Here is a 16,905-nt window from a genome sequence, read left to right as displayed (position 1 = left end):
GTTTAGGAAGCCAAAACGAAGGCGTATAGGTTGGTCAGTTAATATTTAATTTTAATAATACTTGTTATGTTTGAACAGTCAGCAATGCACAAAGAAAAAATCTTCAGTGAATGTTTACACACTGTGAACACATGCTTTAAATATGCAGTGGAGGAGGAGGGGTGAATTCACAGTTAACAAAGCTAAAAAAAAAATCCTTGTTATAAATTACACAAAGCATATAAAAATATTTCTCTGAATGCATAGATTAAGACTTCAAACTCACCTACCAGCAACTGTGCAGTCTTATTCTACTGCGATACGCAGGAGTCAGTTGACCACAGAGGATTTTATAAAGGAGAAGAGAGACCAGCATAGGGCAGAGACACATCAAACCCACCTCTCACCGGAGACACCAGTCCCTTGCTTGCCTCTGTCGCTAAGCCTAGAACATGCCCTGCAGCTGCTCCTCTGGAGGCCATCTCCCAGCCAGGGGCCTTCACTGCTCCACTTTAATTAATCTGGGTGGCTGAAAGTGTTTTAACCCAAGTAACTTAGACATGAATTAATATTGAATTTATTTCATCTAGGATAGAACCAGACTTAACTTTATCAGTAAACTGTAACTTTTTTAGAAGCAAAGAAAAAAAAGGTTACTACATCTAGTTAAATTCACTTCCGATTGGTTGAAACACAAGGGAGGGGCTGGGCGCCCTGGCTCACACCTGTAATCAGAGCACTTTGGGAGGCCAAGGCAGGTGGATCACTTGAGGCCAGGAGTTCGAGACTGGCCTGGCCAACATGGTGAAACCTTGTCTCTACTAAAATACAGAAATTAGCCAGGCATGGTGGCACATGCTTGCAATCCCAGCTACTTGGGAGGCTCAGGCAGGAGAATCGCTTGAACCCGGGAGGCGGAGGTTTTAATGAGCTGAGATTATGCCACTGCACTTCAGCCTGGGCAACAAAGCGAGATTCCGTCTCAAAAAAACAAAAAACAAAAAACAAAAAAAACACACACAAGGAAGGTTTCTTCTTTAAAGCACTGAAGAGAAAGAGGGTAATAAGTAAACTTCACTCTGCTATGCAAACACTGTACAAGGGTGAGTAAGTCACCAGCAGTAATTGGTGGGATACAATTAAGTCACTAAACAGAGTGATTCCGTGAAGTTAGCCTTGAAAAACATCTCAACCTCATTTCAGCATTTAGGCAGCAGCAGGAGGCCATTATCTTAGCACAACATTCTCTTCCGTTGACATCTTCTGCACGTTCTCACTCAACTGTAGTGTTCTAATAAAATTAAGTTAACACAGTTAGGAAGTTGAGTTTCTTTGGAAACTATAGGCACTATGGGGAAAAAGCTTCTTAAGACAGCAGGGATGCTCTTCCACAGCTGGCTTCAAACCCCTGCTCTCCTGTTTGTCTAAGTGTGCTAGTTCTTATTTCTGAAGTTTAGCTGTTTGTTTCAACAAAACAGTGGCTGCTCTTTTAACATTAATGACACTGAAGGAAAGGAAAAGAATCCTTGAATGCATTCTTTTAAAAAATTCCTATGCCATACTCAAGAGTTTAATCAGGTGTTTTGTTTCTGTTTTTCAGAACAAAGTCTGGTCAACTCATAACTGACTTTGTGAAGTGAATTGGTGGTAGTAGTAAGGGGATCACTAAGATCAAACAATTTGTTTACAAAAGCAACAGATTTCAGAATTGTGTAAAAATCCTAATAGTTTCAAAATAACCTTTATCTTTGATACAAAAATAAAGATGCTAACTCCTTTAGCTCAGTTTCCCACAATAACCTTTAAAATAGCAACAGATTCAGTCTCAAAAATTGCTTTTCATTTGTAGTGGAAAATGAAAGTGGAGAACATGGAACAGCAATATTTGTGCTCTTCTCATAGGATGCAGTTACACACACAGATGACTGGAATCACTTCAGAGTAAAAAAAGTGGGCTGGGTGCAGTGGCTCACACCTGTAATCCCAGCACTTTGGGAGGCCAAGGACGGGAGGATCACTTGAGGCCAGAAGTTTGAGACCAGCCTGGGCCACATAGTGAGACCCTGTCTCTATGGGAGGGGTGGGGGTGGGGGGCATTGTAAAAAAGCAGTTGCTCTTTTAGAAGGCATCAGAGAGCCCTCTAGTGACCACGAAGGGGAGTTAATGCAGAGATGACTCGAGAAACAGAGAAGCAGTCATGAGTGTTTACAAAGGAAAAAGTGAGGGAGGGAAAGCTCTTTTGGTTAACAGCATATTTACAATTAGGTAACTGTATTCTTAAATACTTTTAACCTGAGTAACATTTATAAATATGTTATAGGAAACCTCACAGTCACAAGTCACACTAGAATCCATCTGTCCAGTATCTGTGCTTTCCCCAGTCTTCCTCCCTCATAAGTTCCCAATGTCAGGAGAGTTGTGAGCATGCAACACCAAGAAAAACACATCCTGGCCCTTCAGGTGCACTGTCAACAGGAGTGGCTAGAAATAGGCTCCGCTCTCTCTCAGCTTCTGCTTAGACAACTCTCTTACATTCTGAACGTAAAACACACTGGATATAGAACCTTCAGCTTCTGCCTCTCCAGACCACTTCTCAGCTGTTCAAAGCTTCAAGCAATAGGTTTATTGTGCACCAAGAGGCTTGGAAGAGTGGCACCGCTGCTTGGGGGTCAGGGGCTTCCTACCTTGGCAGAATGATGTTATTATATACTACGCAGTGGCACCAGAGGCCCTCCCGGGCATCCGAGGCATTTAGATCAATGGCTTGTCCTTGGCCCAGAGGTGACGCACACTGTCATAATACTCAGTGATAAAAGTCCCTGCTGCATTAGTAAGTCAGTTTTGAAGCTCTCCTGTTATAACAAGGCCTTTCAGTCAGTGTGGATGCAGCATTTCTGAACAGAAAATTATTTTCACTTATCATCAGAACCAGTTCCAGCTCCTGGAAATCTTGGAGTCGAGCAACATCCTTGTCCTAAAACAAACATACATTAAACAAATTAACAGGAGCCACTTGTCTCCATATGTTTGGTGCACTGTATTGATACCAGTATCTTGTCTCATTTCAAAACTTGGAAGAAAAAAAAAAAATCCCTGTGGCAGGCTAAGTCAGTGATAGTGCAACTAAGGCCCCAGGCTGATTGGGTTGCAAAGTGGAAGCCCTTAAAAACAGCTCAGCAGCTGCGACAGCATGAGCACACACTGCGAAGGGAAAGGCTATGCAAAGGGAGAGGCAATGCACAGATCAGTTTTCCGGGTGCCCTGAGAAGCCAGAAACCTGATGTTCAAAAACCCAGAGATGTACGAAGGACCACACATGCATCTATGTGGATTTGCTCTGTAACTGAACTTGGTTCTTCACTTGTAAAACAGAAGGCACATCTAGTAGTGTACTAAGTTAATCCTTACAGATCACTAAAGAAACCGAAAATAGGAACACGTGAATGATAATTCAGAAAATTATCTCTGGTATCAACTTCCAAAAATGCCACTGTTGGCTGATCTGAATGCAATGGTGTTTCCAACTAGTTTGTAAGAATGTAACTGGCCAAACACCAGTTACAGATGTCTTTGTTCCTTCTCCACTCCACTGCTTCACTTGACTTGCCAAAAAAAAAAAAAAGCCAGCGTCTCTATAGACTTAGTAGAAGGAAATGATTACATTTGGAAAATCATTCTTTGCTCCTTTTCTATTCTGTTTATTTCCTCAACTAACTCATATAACGAAGGAGGGAGCTAGGTATTTTCCAAATGCAAAAAGCAGCCATTCATGCTTAACAGACTTTTCTTACCTTTCTTAACAGAGTGTTGGGTAACTTTCTGATCTTCTCCACTTGATCTGGATTAACACCCAGCTCACAGCAACACACTCTGAGCAACTCTTGGTAGGTGAGCTCCTGTCGGTCCAGTTCAATTTCAATGAAATCATTTTCTCGAAGAGATGGGTTCTGAATTCTCACCTTGAGTACCAGCTCTAGAAAAAAAAGGAGAAATGTTAATGAATAGTTCTGGCACAGCACAGCCCCTGTTATTTAAGATCTTTTCCAGAAGATGGTTACACTTAATCATGCCAAAGGTCTGTGCATGATTAACAGACCTGTTTGGTGGGAAAACCAAGTGTAACCAGCAGGGTTTGCTCAGGCCCAGTTCTGGCTCTGCTGGAGCAGTTTCCTGCATTGTTGTCCATACTTTTAGGCTATGGTTCACAAAGTAAGAGCAAGGCAGGGGCAGCCATTCCACTGTGTAGAAGGATAATTTACTTCTGCCATTGGAGCTAAGGAGGCAAAGTCTTAAGAACAGGTTTGGGTATCAAACTATACATGAACAGGGGAAGGGGGAAGAAGGTTGGAAAGAAGGCATGGGCAGGATGTGAGTTACCCTAAAAAGATTGAACAATTATGGACCTAAAGGTATTTGTAAAATATGAAACTCCTTGCAAAAAAGACAGTAAAAGAGACAAATGACAAGCTACTAATAAAAGCTAAAGTATAACTTGATGTGAATGTGGCACCTTCATGAGGAAGGGGTCTTATTATTCACAGGTCTTGGAACTAAGCAATCTGCTCCTTTATTCTGAACCTGGCTGCCAAGACAGCCCAAGTCAAGCACCCTGGACATTTGGCAGTTCTGCTTTGTTCCCTGTATATGAACCCCTTGTGGCACCCCAGGTCACTGTTAGCACCTATAGTAGTAACTCCTCAAAAACAGGAAGTGAGAGAGTTACTTCTAGGAAAAAAGGAAAAATAAGACTAGCTGTACCCTATGGTATTTGACTGGATTTGGAAGAATCAGGATGAACTTGTGGTTTTTAATACTCTCAAAAAGATATACACTGATAGAGAAATATGGATATCTTTCCTGGCTATGTCCTCTCAGCAGGCCTGGAAGAAATGATATACCTGTAGCAATGAGGACACCTAGTGCCCACATCCTGGTGTCTAAATACCATTCTTGGTGGGCCCAAGTGGGAGGCAAATTTGCTGTGTGTCCTAAATACCATTCTCCACCAAAAAGAACCAGGGCTTCTTGGAGAAATGACTGACTCCGGGGTGGGAGGAGGAAAAGTTATGCTATGAGCCTGGAACATCTTGCTGCACCAGAAAGTAAGGCAGTGCTCCAAGAACAATGAAGACACCTACAAGGGACATAAGAACCAGCTTGAAGGGGCTCCCACTGGCCAAATCTGGGATAACCTGAATAACTGAAAATTGATAGTAACAGATTATAACCCACTGAATAAAATACAGATATATGTGTCAATACTGATATTAATGAAGGAGAAGGGAAAGCCCTTCTTTACAGTAAAATACCAACTAATAAGTAGAGAAAGAATGATTGAAAATCGTATCCCACAAAAATAATTGGCCTGGACTCTTCAAAAAGATCAAGATCAAAAATGATAAAGGGTAAAGATTCCAGATTAAAGGAAACTAAAACGACATGATAACTACAGGCAACATACGATCCTGGGCAGGGCGCAGGGGGCAGAGGAGTACAGAGAGTCCAGATAGGTATCAATAGTACAGATAGTACTATTTCTGTAATAGTACAGACAGTACGTGTAATAGATGATGGAATATAAAAGGCATTGGTTGAGACAATTGACAAAATTTAAACATGGACTATGGATTACGGAACAGCATTACCTCAAGATTACATTTCTCAAATTTGGTCATTTGTACTGTAATTACGTAAGAGAATACCTGGCTGGGTGCGGTGATTCACACCTATAATCACAGCACTTTGGGAGGCTGAGGGAGGCGGATCACTTAAGGTCAGGAGTTTGAGACCAGCCTGGCCAACATGGTGAAACCCCATCTCTACTAAAAAAAAAAAAAAAAAAAAAAAAAAATTAGCCAGGTGTGGTGGTATGCTCCTGTAATCCCAGCTACTTGGGAGGCTGAGGCAGAAGAATTGCTTGAACCTGGGAGGTGGAGGTTGCAGTGAGCCAAGATCACACCACTGCACTCCAGCCTGGGTGACAGGGTGAAACTACGTCTCAAAAATAAATGAATAAATAAAAGAGAATATCCTTGTTCTTAGGAAAGATATAATGGAAAGAATACTGAAGGGTATCAGGGTAAAAGGGCAAAAGGTAAACAATTTGTGAATTTGAGTAAAGGCAGTTCCTTATACTAGTCATGTAACATTCCTGTAAGTTTGTAATTATACCCAAAATACCTCATTAAATCCCACCTCTCGGGACACCAACTCCCCTGTTGCAGAGGCTGTTTGCTGATGAGGGGTTACCTTGCATATTAAATGGAAATGCTCCAGTGAAGAAAAATGGCTGGAATGCTGGCGCTGGTCCTGCATATGCCCCATTTTGAGGCTCCAGAGACACTGGTGGCTTGGACGGGACAGAAGAAAACAGGGAGCGGCTCTGACTCACTGGTGGCTGACAAACAGGACCTGGTTTTGTGCTTTCTGGTGTTCTGAGTATGGCAGAGGGGGCCGACACATCACCATTCTGAACTAGTGCCAAAGAGGTGTGGTCCCGGGGAAAGGCCCCTAACAGGGGAGGTTCCCCAGGGGGAAGCAATGGAGGTGAGCCATCTGCAGGGGGTGATGCAGGGGGTGTGGAGGGACCCCCATTCTGCATCGGGGCTGAATCCTCTGCTGTGGGTGTGTAGATAAAAGGGAAGGCTGGGTTGGCCAAATAGTTGGGAACAAAGGGCAGTTCTGACTCCTTCTTCAGCTGGGGGAGGTTGTCATCATCATCATCATCTTCTTCCACTTAAAAAGAAGAAAACAGAACATTTACACAGTCCTTTCAAAATTACCAAAAAAAGGTGTCTTTTGGAAGTGGTGTCTTTTGGTATGTGACATTGGTCAGTGCTTACTGCCTCTGCAGGTCAGAAGAAAAAAGAATATTTCATTAGGTTTATGATTACCATGTTCATCATTATCTTAAATTTTACAAATAAAAAAATAAAACCTTACAATGCTGACCTCCCCAGAAACAACCTGGAATTACTATCTTGGCATAGTAATTTGCTTTTAGAAATAGAACAGTTGCTGGGAGCAGTGTCTCACACCTGCAATCCCAGCACTTTGGGAGGCCGAGGTGGGCGGATCGCCTGAGGTCGGGAGTTCGAGATCAGCCTGACCAACATGGTGAAAATACTAATAAAAATACAAAATTAGCTGGATGTGATGGCACATGCCTGTAATCCTAGCTACTCAGGAGGCTGACGCAGGAGAATCACTTGAACCTGGGAGGCAGAGGTTGTGGTGAGCCGACATCATGCCACTGCACTCCAGCCTGGGCAACAAGAGCTAAACTCTGTCTCAAAAAAAAAAAAAAAAGGAAGAAAGAAAAAAAATAGAACAGTTGTTTGACCAGCATTAAGAATGTAGCCAATAATACCACAAGTCTTCAATGAGTCTAACGAACTCAAAAGTTCCCCCCAAACACAGACTCACCTCCCATAATCTTCCTGATTTCTCTCCTTGATGTTAACTGGACTGGCATTTCTCCTTTTGTGGTAAGAATTTCTTTGTCAGCTCCTGATTTTAACAGGTAAGAGACCACCTGACCATGGTTTCGTTTACATGCCCAGTGTAAACAAGTCCTGTTCCAAAGAAAAGAATGATTGAAAAAGAGGAGAAGTGATTTGGGATTTCAGATTCTAAACATTAGTAAATAATGTATACACAAGCCTGTTAAGAGTTTAGCTAGAACCAGGTAACCGGGCTGGTAATCTCAACTTTTCACAAAGAAGATGATCAAAATATTTAATATGCTTAAATTTTGTTTTTAAATCTCATTTCTGGTTCCTGAGAAAAACTAACTTAACCTAGGAGTTTTAATTTCAATAGCCTCCAGGAGGTAAGCTCACTGGCTGGCGAACTCCAATGGTAACGTGGAGTATACTCTATGAGTATCGCTCATTAGATCATCTCAGTCTCTGAAACATATTTTTATATTGCTATATTCCTTTTCAGGGACTATGGAAACTCACTTCATATGCCACCTGAAGATTCAATATTATCAGGCTAATAACCATCTCCTATCAGCAGCTTGCTCTGTCACTTAAATTATTATTATGACAGCAGATACTCTTGTCTGAATCCCAGTTGCTCACTTTCTTTTTCCTTCTTACTTTTCTTTCCTTAACACACACACAAAGGATTTCCAAATTTCCATTTTTAAAAAGTTGGCTTCTTTAGTTCTCTCCAGAAGGCTACAAACATATCCTCATCTGCGTAAACATAAGGCATTGCACATATACTTTAATTCCTGAGGTACTTAAAAAATATATATCAACAACCAAAATTCTTCAAGAACAGGCTCTTCTAACATATCAGACTCATTTAAGTAAAACTAATCACTCAATATTGTACACAGAGGAAGCAATTCTGTACACTCTGAAGGGCTACTATTTTCATACTATACAGAAACATAATTAGCATGCAGGCAAAACTCCATCTTAACAGAGATGAAAGATTCAGAGCAACTAAATCCATCCCTAGGTGCCAAAGCTGAATGTATATTACAGAAGGAAAATACTTCTCGCCCCTGTGTTTTGAAATGTCTTCTTTCACCAACTCTCTAATTGAACTGAGATAAATATCTTCAGAGCTCTTATAGCCAAATACAGAAATGAAGCTTGGAACAAATGTTCAATAGTGAAGGTTAGTTCACTAACCTGGGAAGTATAATTATCTGGAAAGTTTATATGGTTCTAGGAAAAAGCTGATTTGCCCTGGGCTTAGCATTAGTAACTCACAGAAAGTTAGCATGTCTGGCTGGCTGGGAGCAATTCCACCGATGTCTCAGAGTGACATTCTACATTATGGTTCATTAGAATTAGATTATCCAGGTTCCTTTAAGGTGTATTTCATGATACAATGACAAAATTATTACTAATTTGGGAAAAGTAAGAGTCTTGTTAAGTTTGGGAGAAAAGAGTCTTGATCAAGCTCCCTGAAGGCAAGGAAGTGTTTGCTTGGCACATATACATGCTTAGTTAATATTTACTGAATAGGCCAGGCACGGTGGCTCACACCTGTAATCCCAGCACTTAGGGAGGCCAAGGCAGGCGGATTACTTGAGGTCAGGAGTTTGACACCAGCCTGCCCAACAGGGTGAAACCCCGTCTCTACTAAAAATCCAAAAATTAGCGTGACGGTGCACGTCTGTAATCCCAGCTACTGGGGAGGCTGAGGCAGGAGAATTGCTTGAACCCAAGAGGCAGAGGCTGCAGTGAGCCAAGATTGCGCCACTGCACTCCAGCCTGGGCAACACAGCAAGACTCTGTCTCAAAAAAAAAAAAAAATGTACCGAATGAGTAAACTAAGGATAAGGTGGACCTTGCTTGAAGTAGAAGGATCTAATCTATCCTTGATTCTGGGCAAACTGCAGCCTTGAGTGTGTTTGTGTGTGGATGTCTGTGGCACAGGCTTAAAAAGTGAGCAATTATAATGATAAGTGAGCCCTCAAAAATGAATGAAGCATGCTGAGAAAAAGATGCTCCCTTTTGGAAATAAAATGCTCACTTGCTAGTAGTAGATCACTTGTTCATGGCAAGCTTGAGCGTAAAGGAGGTAATTTACTACCAGTGGATCTGAGAGACTCTGGGACAAACCAACTTGCTAAACTACCACCCATGTAAAGCAGTGTTAAGTCAACATAGCATGGCCCCCACAGCCCTGTGCCTTAGTCATCATCATTTACAGTCCAGAGCTGTGTGGCTCTGGGCAGCCATAACTCAGAGTCCCTGCAGCCAGGTAATATTTTCAAGTTCTTCATGAAGCATTATCCTTGGTCCTTAAAACCAAGGGGTATGCATAACACTTGAATTACAACTGATGTGGGGAAATGACTAGGGATCAATCTAATTGATAGATTACTCTATCTTTGAACTTCAACTCCTTAAGCTTTATATTTGCAGTCAGAATATCTTATTAGTGTTGGAAACTATTTCAGACCTGAGGTATTGGGTGTCATTCATCAACCGGGCATCACTCACTGGTGCTGAAATTGTGGTTACTGATCAACTAAGAATTGAAAGCAGTCACCATTCTGCTTGGCAATGCAAGAGAGTACGTTTTTTGAGGGTAACCTTATTTTCCATTACCCAGCACATTGCTTCATAATAAGAAAATAACAACAATAGCTAACACAGGTATAACGCTTCACATGCTGGACATTGTTCTAAAGGCATTACATGTATTAACTTATTTAACCCTCTAAACCCATGAGGTAATACTATTGTCAACATTCCCCCCATTTTACAGAAGAGGAAACAGACATCAGCAAATAAATAAGCAAAGCAAGCAGTACGCTAGGTGGTGATGAAGTGTGACAGCAATAGTAAAGCAGGGAAAGGCATTAGGGAATGCCAGAGGTTGTGCAAGTTTAAATTGAGGGCCCAGGAAAAGCCTTGCCAAGAAGGTGACATCTAAACTAAAATCTGAAGGCGGTGAGGAAGCAAACCATGTGATATCTAGAGGGAAAGCATTTAAGAGAGTGGGACGACAAAAAAACGCAAAGATCTTGAATCAGGACTATCTGGTATTCCAGGGAAAGCAAGGAGGCCAGGGGAAAAAGGTAAGCAGAAGGGCAAATCCCATGAGATTAGCACAGAGGTAAGGAGGGAAGATGTGGGAACAGGCAGTAGAAATTGTAGGACCCTGTAGGCTTTTACTGAGTGAGACAGGAGCCATTTTTGAGAAGAGTGAAATGATCTTACTTATGTTTTAAGTCAGGATTCCTCTGACCACTGTGTTAGTTAAGAAGACTGTTTAATATAAGCTGAGGAGCAAGGACACTAGCTAGGAAGCTATTGCAATAATCCAGGTGAGAGAAACAATGGTGTACCAGAGGCGTAGTAGTAGGGTTAGTGAGAAGTAGTCAGATTCTGACTGTATCTGAAGGTGAAGCTCATAGAATTGGCTGACTGGATGTCAGCTGTGAAAGACAGGAGGCAAGCAGGGTGCCAAGCGTTCTGGCCTGAGCACCCCTGAGAGGCTGAGGACTCAGAGGAGCAGGCTTGAGGTGGTAGAGGGATGAGGCGAGACTTGGAATTCAATCTTGGATATGTTGAATTTGACAGGCCTATTAGACAATTCCTCCAATTAAATCTACAAAAGGACGGGCGCGGTGGCTCACGCCTATAATCCCAGCACTTTGGGAAGCCAAGGCGGGCGGATCACCTGAGGTCAGGAGTTCGAGACCAGCTTGGCTAACATGGTGAAACCCCATTTCCACTAAAAATACAAAAAATTAGCCAGGCGTGGTGGCACACACCTGTAACCCCAGTTACTCGGGAGGATGAGGCAGGAGAATCGCTTGAACCCGGGAGGCGGAGGGTGCAGTGAGCCAAAATCACGCATTGCACTCCAGCCTGGGTGACAAGAGTGAAACTCCATCTCAAAAAAAAAACACACACACACAAAACCTATAAGAAGCCTCTTCAGGCTACCTCAGCTTCACTTTACTAAACACCTACTATGGGACAGACATTGTGTTTAGGATGGTAGGTCTGGAATCAGATACCCGGTTCGTTTTCTGGCTCCACTAGTTACTGTCAATCCCATGACCTTGGGAAGGGGCACTGCGCAAAGTGAGGAAATGACTTACTCTTTCTGGGCCTCAGTTTCTTCATCTGTAAATGGAGAGAACAGTAACTATGTCCCCAGGTAGTGGTGAACAAGCTAACACACGTAAAACACTTAGAACCCCATCTGTGCTGGCCAGGTGCAGGGGCTCACGCCTGTAATCCCAGCACTTTGGCAGGCTGAGGTGGGCTGATCACAAGGTCAGGAGATGGAGAACATCCTGCCTAACAGGGTGAAAACCCATCTCTACTAAAAATACAAAAAATTAGCAGGGCGTGGTGGCAGATGCCTGTATTCCCAGCTACTTGGGAGGCTGAGGCAGGAGAATGGCATGAACCCAGGAGGAGGAGCTTGCAGTGAGCCGAGATAAATGTTATCTATTTATTTTATGCTTCATCTCATTAAGGGCTCATAATACTCTTCCGGAACAAGTAGAAAATGAAGCAATGGGCAAAGTCCCATCTAGGCAGGAATGGAGAAGACCCTGCAGGAAAGACCAGGCTCCTTCTACACAACACTGCCTCCCAGTGCCAAAACGGTAATTCACAGCTTTGAACCAGAGCAATGCTCAGAAAAGATACATACACAACAGCAAGTTTGCAAACACCTGTAAACAAAACAGAACAAAAAGGTAGTATCCTCTGTTTCCTGGCTTTCTGGTCAGCTATCCAGGCTGCTTTCTTTAGGGAAATTAGGTAGACAATTTTTTTTTTTGAGACTGGGGTCTTGCTATGTTGCCCAGGCTGGTCTCAAACTTACGGGCTCCAGTGATCCTCCTGCCTTGGCCTCCCAAAGTGCTGGGATTATAGGCGTGAGCCACCAGGTCCTGCCAGGTAGACAGACTTTTTTTTTTTTTTTTTTTTTTTGAGACAAAGTCTCGTTCTGTCGCCAGGCTGGAGTGCAGGTGTGTGATCTTGGCTCACTGCAACCTCCGACTCCCTGGTTCAAGTGATTCTCCTGCCAAAGCATCCCAAGTAGCTGGGATTACAGGCACGTGCCGCCACCCACAGATAATTTTTGTAGTTTTAGTAGAGACGGGGTTTCACCATGTTGGCCAGAATGGTCTTGAACTCCTGACCTCGTGATCTGCCCACCTCGGCCTCCCAAAGTGCTGGGATTACCGGCGTGAGCCACCGCGCCAGGCCCAGGTAGACAGACTTTTGAGGCAGTCTGGAAACCACGGTTCTGGTACTATCATATTAATAGTTATGTGGCCTAAGGCAAGTTATTCTCTGGGGTTGATCCTCTCTCCATTACCCCTTTCAGTTCCAATATGGATGATTCCACTTAAAAAAAAAATGTAAACTCACTTTTTTTTGTTGTTGTTGAGGTGGAGTCTTACTCTGTCGCCCAGGCTGGAGTACAGTGGTACAATCTCAGCTCACTGCAACCTCCATCTCCCAGGTTCAAGTGATTCTCCTGCCTCAGCCTCCCAAGTAGCTGAGACTACAGGCGCACACCACCATGCCCAGCTAATTTCTGTACTTTTAGTAGAGATGGGGTTTCACCATGTTGGCTGGATGGTCTTGATCTCCTGACCTCCTCATCTGCCCACCTCAGCCTCCCAAAGTGCAACTCACTTCAACTCTAAGCTAGCAAAATAGTCTGGCTAAGCATTACCTGAATCAAAATTTTAAATTTTAAATACAGAGGGCGGAATAATGCCACATTCAGTAACTTGTTTTGACCACCAGCAACATCTTAAGATAAGACTCCTTATTTAATTGGGAAGAATTCAATCTGCAGGCAGACATCTAAAGTCTTGGATGACATTCTGTATTTGAAATTGTAATAAGAAAACAGGCCGGGTACGGTAGGCTCACATGTGTAATCCCAGCACTTTGGGAGGCCGAGGCAGGTGGATCACTTGAGGCCTGGAGTTTGAGACCAACCTGGCCCCACCTCTACTAAAAATACCACACACACACACAAAAATTTGCCAGGTGTGGTGGCGCCCGCCTATATTCCCAGCTACTTGGGAGGCTGTGGCAGGAGTGTCACCTGAGCAGGGGAGGTAGAAGTTGCAGTGAGCCGAGACCATGCCCTTGCACTCCAACCTGGGCGACAGGGCAAGTCCTGTCTCAAAAAAAAAAAAAAAAAAAGAAAGAAAAGAAAGAAAGAGCCGGGCGCGGTGGCTCAAGCCTGTAATCCCAGCACTTTGGGAGGCCGAGACGGGCGGATCACGAGGTCAGGAGATCGAGACCATCCTGGCTAACACGGTGAAACCCCGTCTCTACTAAAAAAATACAAAAAAACTAGCCGGGCGAGGTGGCGGGCGCCTGTAGTCCCAGCTACTCGGGAGGCTGAGGCAGGAGAATGGCGTAAATCCGGGAGGCGGAGCTTGCAGTGATCTGAGATCCGGCCACTGCACTCCAGCCCGGACGACAGAGCCAGACTCCGTCTCAAAAAAAAAAAAAAAAAAAAAAAAAAAAAAAGAAAGAAAGAGAAAGAAAAAGAAAGAAAACACTGGATAGGATAAACAAATGGAGTCTTCCCTCAAACAGGCAACTGTAGGCAGCAGCTGCAATTCGGTTGCAGTGAAACAAAAGAGAAGCAGAATGGTGATGCAAATGTGTGTTGTTGTTTTTTTTTTTTTTCCTGGTCTTGGCTAAGGAAATCGTGCTAGTTTATAAAATTCGTATTTGATCAGTTGCTTATGCTTTTAGCTCTGCAAGATGTGTTCTCCAGAAGCACCTACGGCAAATTAACTCAACACTCGAATTGGGGTGAGCTCCAACGCTTAGTCGCTGAGAATCACAGCCTCCAGCACCGCTCTGACCAAGTGAGCCGGGGGCGCGGGGGAAGGGTGTAGGGCACCAGAGTCCCAGCGGGCGCTGCCCCGAGTGGACCACGTGGGCCTGGATTTGGGCAGGACGCGCTCCTGACCGCACGAGGCATGGGGGCCAGGGCTGGCCTCAAGAGGGCACAATCTCGGAGGCCCGAGGTGGCAGGTCTCGCCGTAGCCCCGGCGTCCGGGGACAGCGCTGGGCCCAGGTCACGACTGACTGCCCCACGCCTCGGACCGGCTGCCCTGACCCTAGGCCTCCCCCGCTCCCCACTTACCAGCCGTTGACCTCATTTTGGGAGTTCACATCCACCCCGCTCTCCACCAGTTTCTGCACCTCCCGAATGTCCCCTAAGGCCGCGGCCTCCCGCAGCCTCTCCTGCTGCTCCTTCTGCTCTAGGAGGGCGTTCATCTTCCCCTCAGCCCCAGGCCCCCGCCCAGGCCCGCCTGCCCCGCCCCGCCTGGGGCCTGTCAGCGCCGCCGCCGTCGCCGCGGCCCACTCCCGGCCATGGGGAGGGAGCGTGGAGCTCGCCCGCCCTGTTCGCGCCGCTGCCCGCGCCCGTCCCGGGACTTCCGCTCCCTCCCGCAGGCCGCCCCTGCACCTCCCGGCCCGCAGGCCCAGGCCTCCTCCCCGGCCGCGCCTCCCGAAGGCCAGCTCCGGGGGACCCTATTCAGTGTGACAACCCTGACCCAGATATTTTCCGTTCCGACCCAGGGCTCCGGCGCCCAGGCTGGCTGTTTATGTAACTACTGCACAATATTATCTGCCATGATTCATTGACTATTTTTAGACCTCCCCACCCCGCAGTTTCAAGGGAGGAGGACAAGGCACATGAAAAGAGAAAAAAGCATAGTTGAGAGCCAGAAAAGCCTTATCCTCTGGTGCAGGCTGTTTACCAGGCATCCAAAATAATTGGTGGGTTCTTTTTGTTGGGATTTGGGGGTTTTTTGTTGTTTATTTTCTCCCTGTTTGGTTGGCTCCTTTTCCGTATCTTGCCCAGCAGGATGGGGAAATGGGCTGAAAACGATCCTACTATAATACGCCCATTATTAGAGATAGATTACACTCTTCTTTTTGACAGTGCTTGTTAGAATATTTAATTCAACTGTTGTTGTTTTACATCTCATTTTAGACAGGATTTCTTCTAACCTGGCTTTCAGGAAAAATATTTATATTGTGCTCACAGTTTATGAACTGTAATTACTGCTTACAGATTGTAATTAGTTACTCTTCGTGAAGGCCATATAAGGAGAAAAGAAAGGAAAAACATTTAAGAGGCTTTGGAGGTGTCCTGGTCCTGATTCCAAGTGCTCTGGGAAGAGCTGTGGTGTACATGTAAACAGCATTTTGCTTGACATCTTGCCCGATCTATCTAATGAGGCTCAGAGCCTCAGTTGGCACTGTTTTATACCCAGTGGGAGAAAAAGGAAATATTGTTTTGCTGAGCCCAGGTGCCCCAAAGAGATCCTCTGATGTGGCACAGGATGGAACTTTGCAGATGGGGTCAGGATTAAGGAAATAGCCCTGGGGAGGAAGGGAGGAAGGCCTGAACAGGGAGAGATGAAATAGGAAGGGATAAATTTAGGCATGGAGTTTTCATTTCCGTCTCTTGGGACTGCTAGGATCTGCACAGCAAGCATTTTTCCTGCTACAGTTTAAGAAAAACCAATGTCTGTTTGTTTAGTATGATACAGTAATTTACACAGTATGCAGTGCACACCAGGTGGTGCTGAATATAAACTGACTGCACACTGAAATTGACCCCCACGGCAAATTGTAACCCTGCTTGAGCTTACATTTTCATTTGTTCCCCCAACTTAAATTTTAATTCTCACGTCCAGCATGATACTCCATCTGAAAGTGATGTGTATGGCACTAGAATGGAGTCCTCAACACAATTTGAGTGACATGGGAGTAGGTAGTGGCGTGTTGTTTTTGTTTGTTTGTTTGTTTCTGAGACAGAGTCTCACTCTGTTGCCCAGGCTGGAGTGCAGTGGTGCGATCTCGGCTCACCGCAACCTCTACGTCCAGGTTCAGGCGATTCTCCTGCCTCAGACTCCCGAGCAGCTGGGATTACAGGCCTTTGCTACCATGCTTGGCTAATTTTTGTATTTTTAATAGAGATGGGGTTTCACCATGTTGGCCAGACTGGTCTCGAGCTCCTGACCTCATGTGATCCATCAGCCTTGGCCTCCCAAAGTGCTGGAATTACAGGTATGAGCCACCGCGCCTGGACTGTTTTTTTTTTTTTTTTTTTTTTTTTTTTTGTTGTTGTTGTTGTTGTTTTTTCTTATTAATGCAGTTTAAAAAATTGTTCATGACTGCACCCCGAAGACTATGAGTTCTCTTTATGAGAGTTTGTCAAATGTCCCTTCCTTAAAAGGATTATAGCATGTACCCTACACAACTGCTGTATCCATGAATATTAGTAGATCTTCTTAAACTCAACCTCTACTTACTCTGAGTTCAGTCTTCTGTTTATTATCTTCAGATAAAAAAAATTTTTTTTTTATCCACAAACGAAACTTCTGATTCTGGATATAACTGAATGTAACCTGCTGGCTGTTCTATTACT

The 16,905-nt window shown here is 44.3% G+C and overlaps 2 protein-coding genes across 3 annotated transcripts in view; both read right to left on the bottom strand.

Annotated features, from left to right (window-relative positions):
- The window catches only part of MRPL27 (mitochondrial ribosomal protein L27), a 464,439-nt gene that overhangs the window by 320,875 nt on the left and 126,659 nt on the right, over positions 1-16,905 (bottom strand). The gene's annotated exons all lie outside the window — the stretch shown is intronic.
- On the bottom strand, positions 33-14,991 carry ANKRD40 (ankyrin repeat domain 40). The gene is made up of 5 exons (XM_050765090.1): positions 14,608-14,991; positions 7,405-7,553; positions 6,229-6,714; positions 3,771-3,952; positions 33-2,953 (listed from the first exon to the last, which is right to left on the bottom strand). The coding sequence occupies exons 1-5, from the start codon at positions 14,739-14,741 to the stop codon at positions 2,807-2,809; spliced, it is 1,098 nt and encodes a 365-aa protein (XP_050621047.1). The 5' UTR covers positions 14,742-14,991; the 3' UTR covers positions 33-2,806.

The sequence above is a fragment of the Macaca thibetana genome, chromosome 16 (assembly GCF_024542745.1).
Source record: "Macaca thibetana thibetana isolate TM-01 chromosome 16, ASM2454274v1, whole genome shotgun sequence".
Lineage (NCBI taxonomy): Eukaryota > Metazoa > Chordata > Mammalia > Primates > Cercopithecidae > Macaca > Macaca thibetana.
The sequence above is the reverse complement of the archived record's forward strand: the minus strand, read 5'-3'. Positions and strand labels throughout refer to the sequence as shown.

Coding starts and splice junctions, on each gene's coding strand:
- ANKRD40 (XM_050765090.1), bottom strand. CDS start 14,741: ATGAACGCCCTCCTAGAGCAGAAGGAGCAGCAGGAGAGGCTGCGGGAG. Junction 6,715..7,404: donor AATCAGGAAGATTATGGGAG/GTGAGTCTGTGT, acceptor CTTCTTTTTAAG/TGGAAGAAGATGATGATGAT. Junction 2,954..3,770: donor CCAACACTCTGTTAAGAAAG/GTAAGAAAAGTC, acceptor TGTTTGTTTTAG/GACAAGGATGTTGCTCGACT.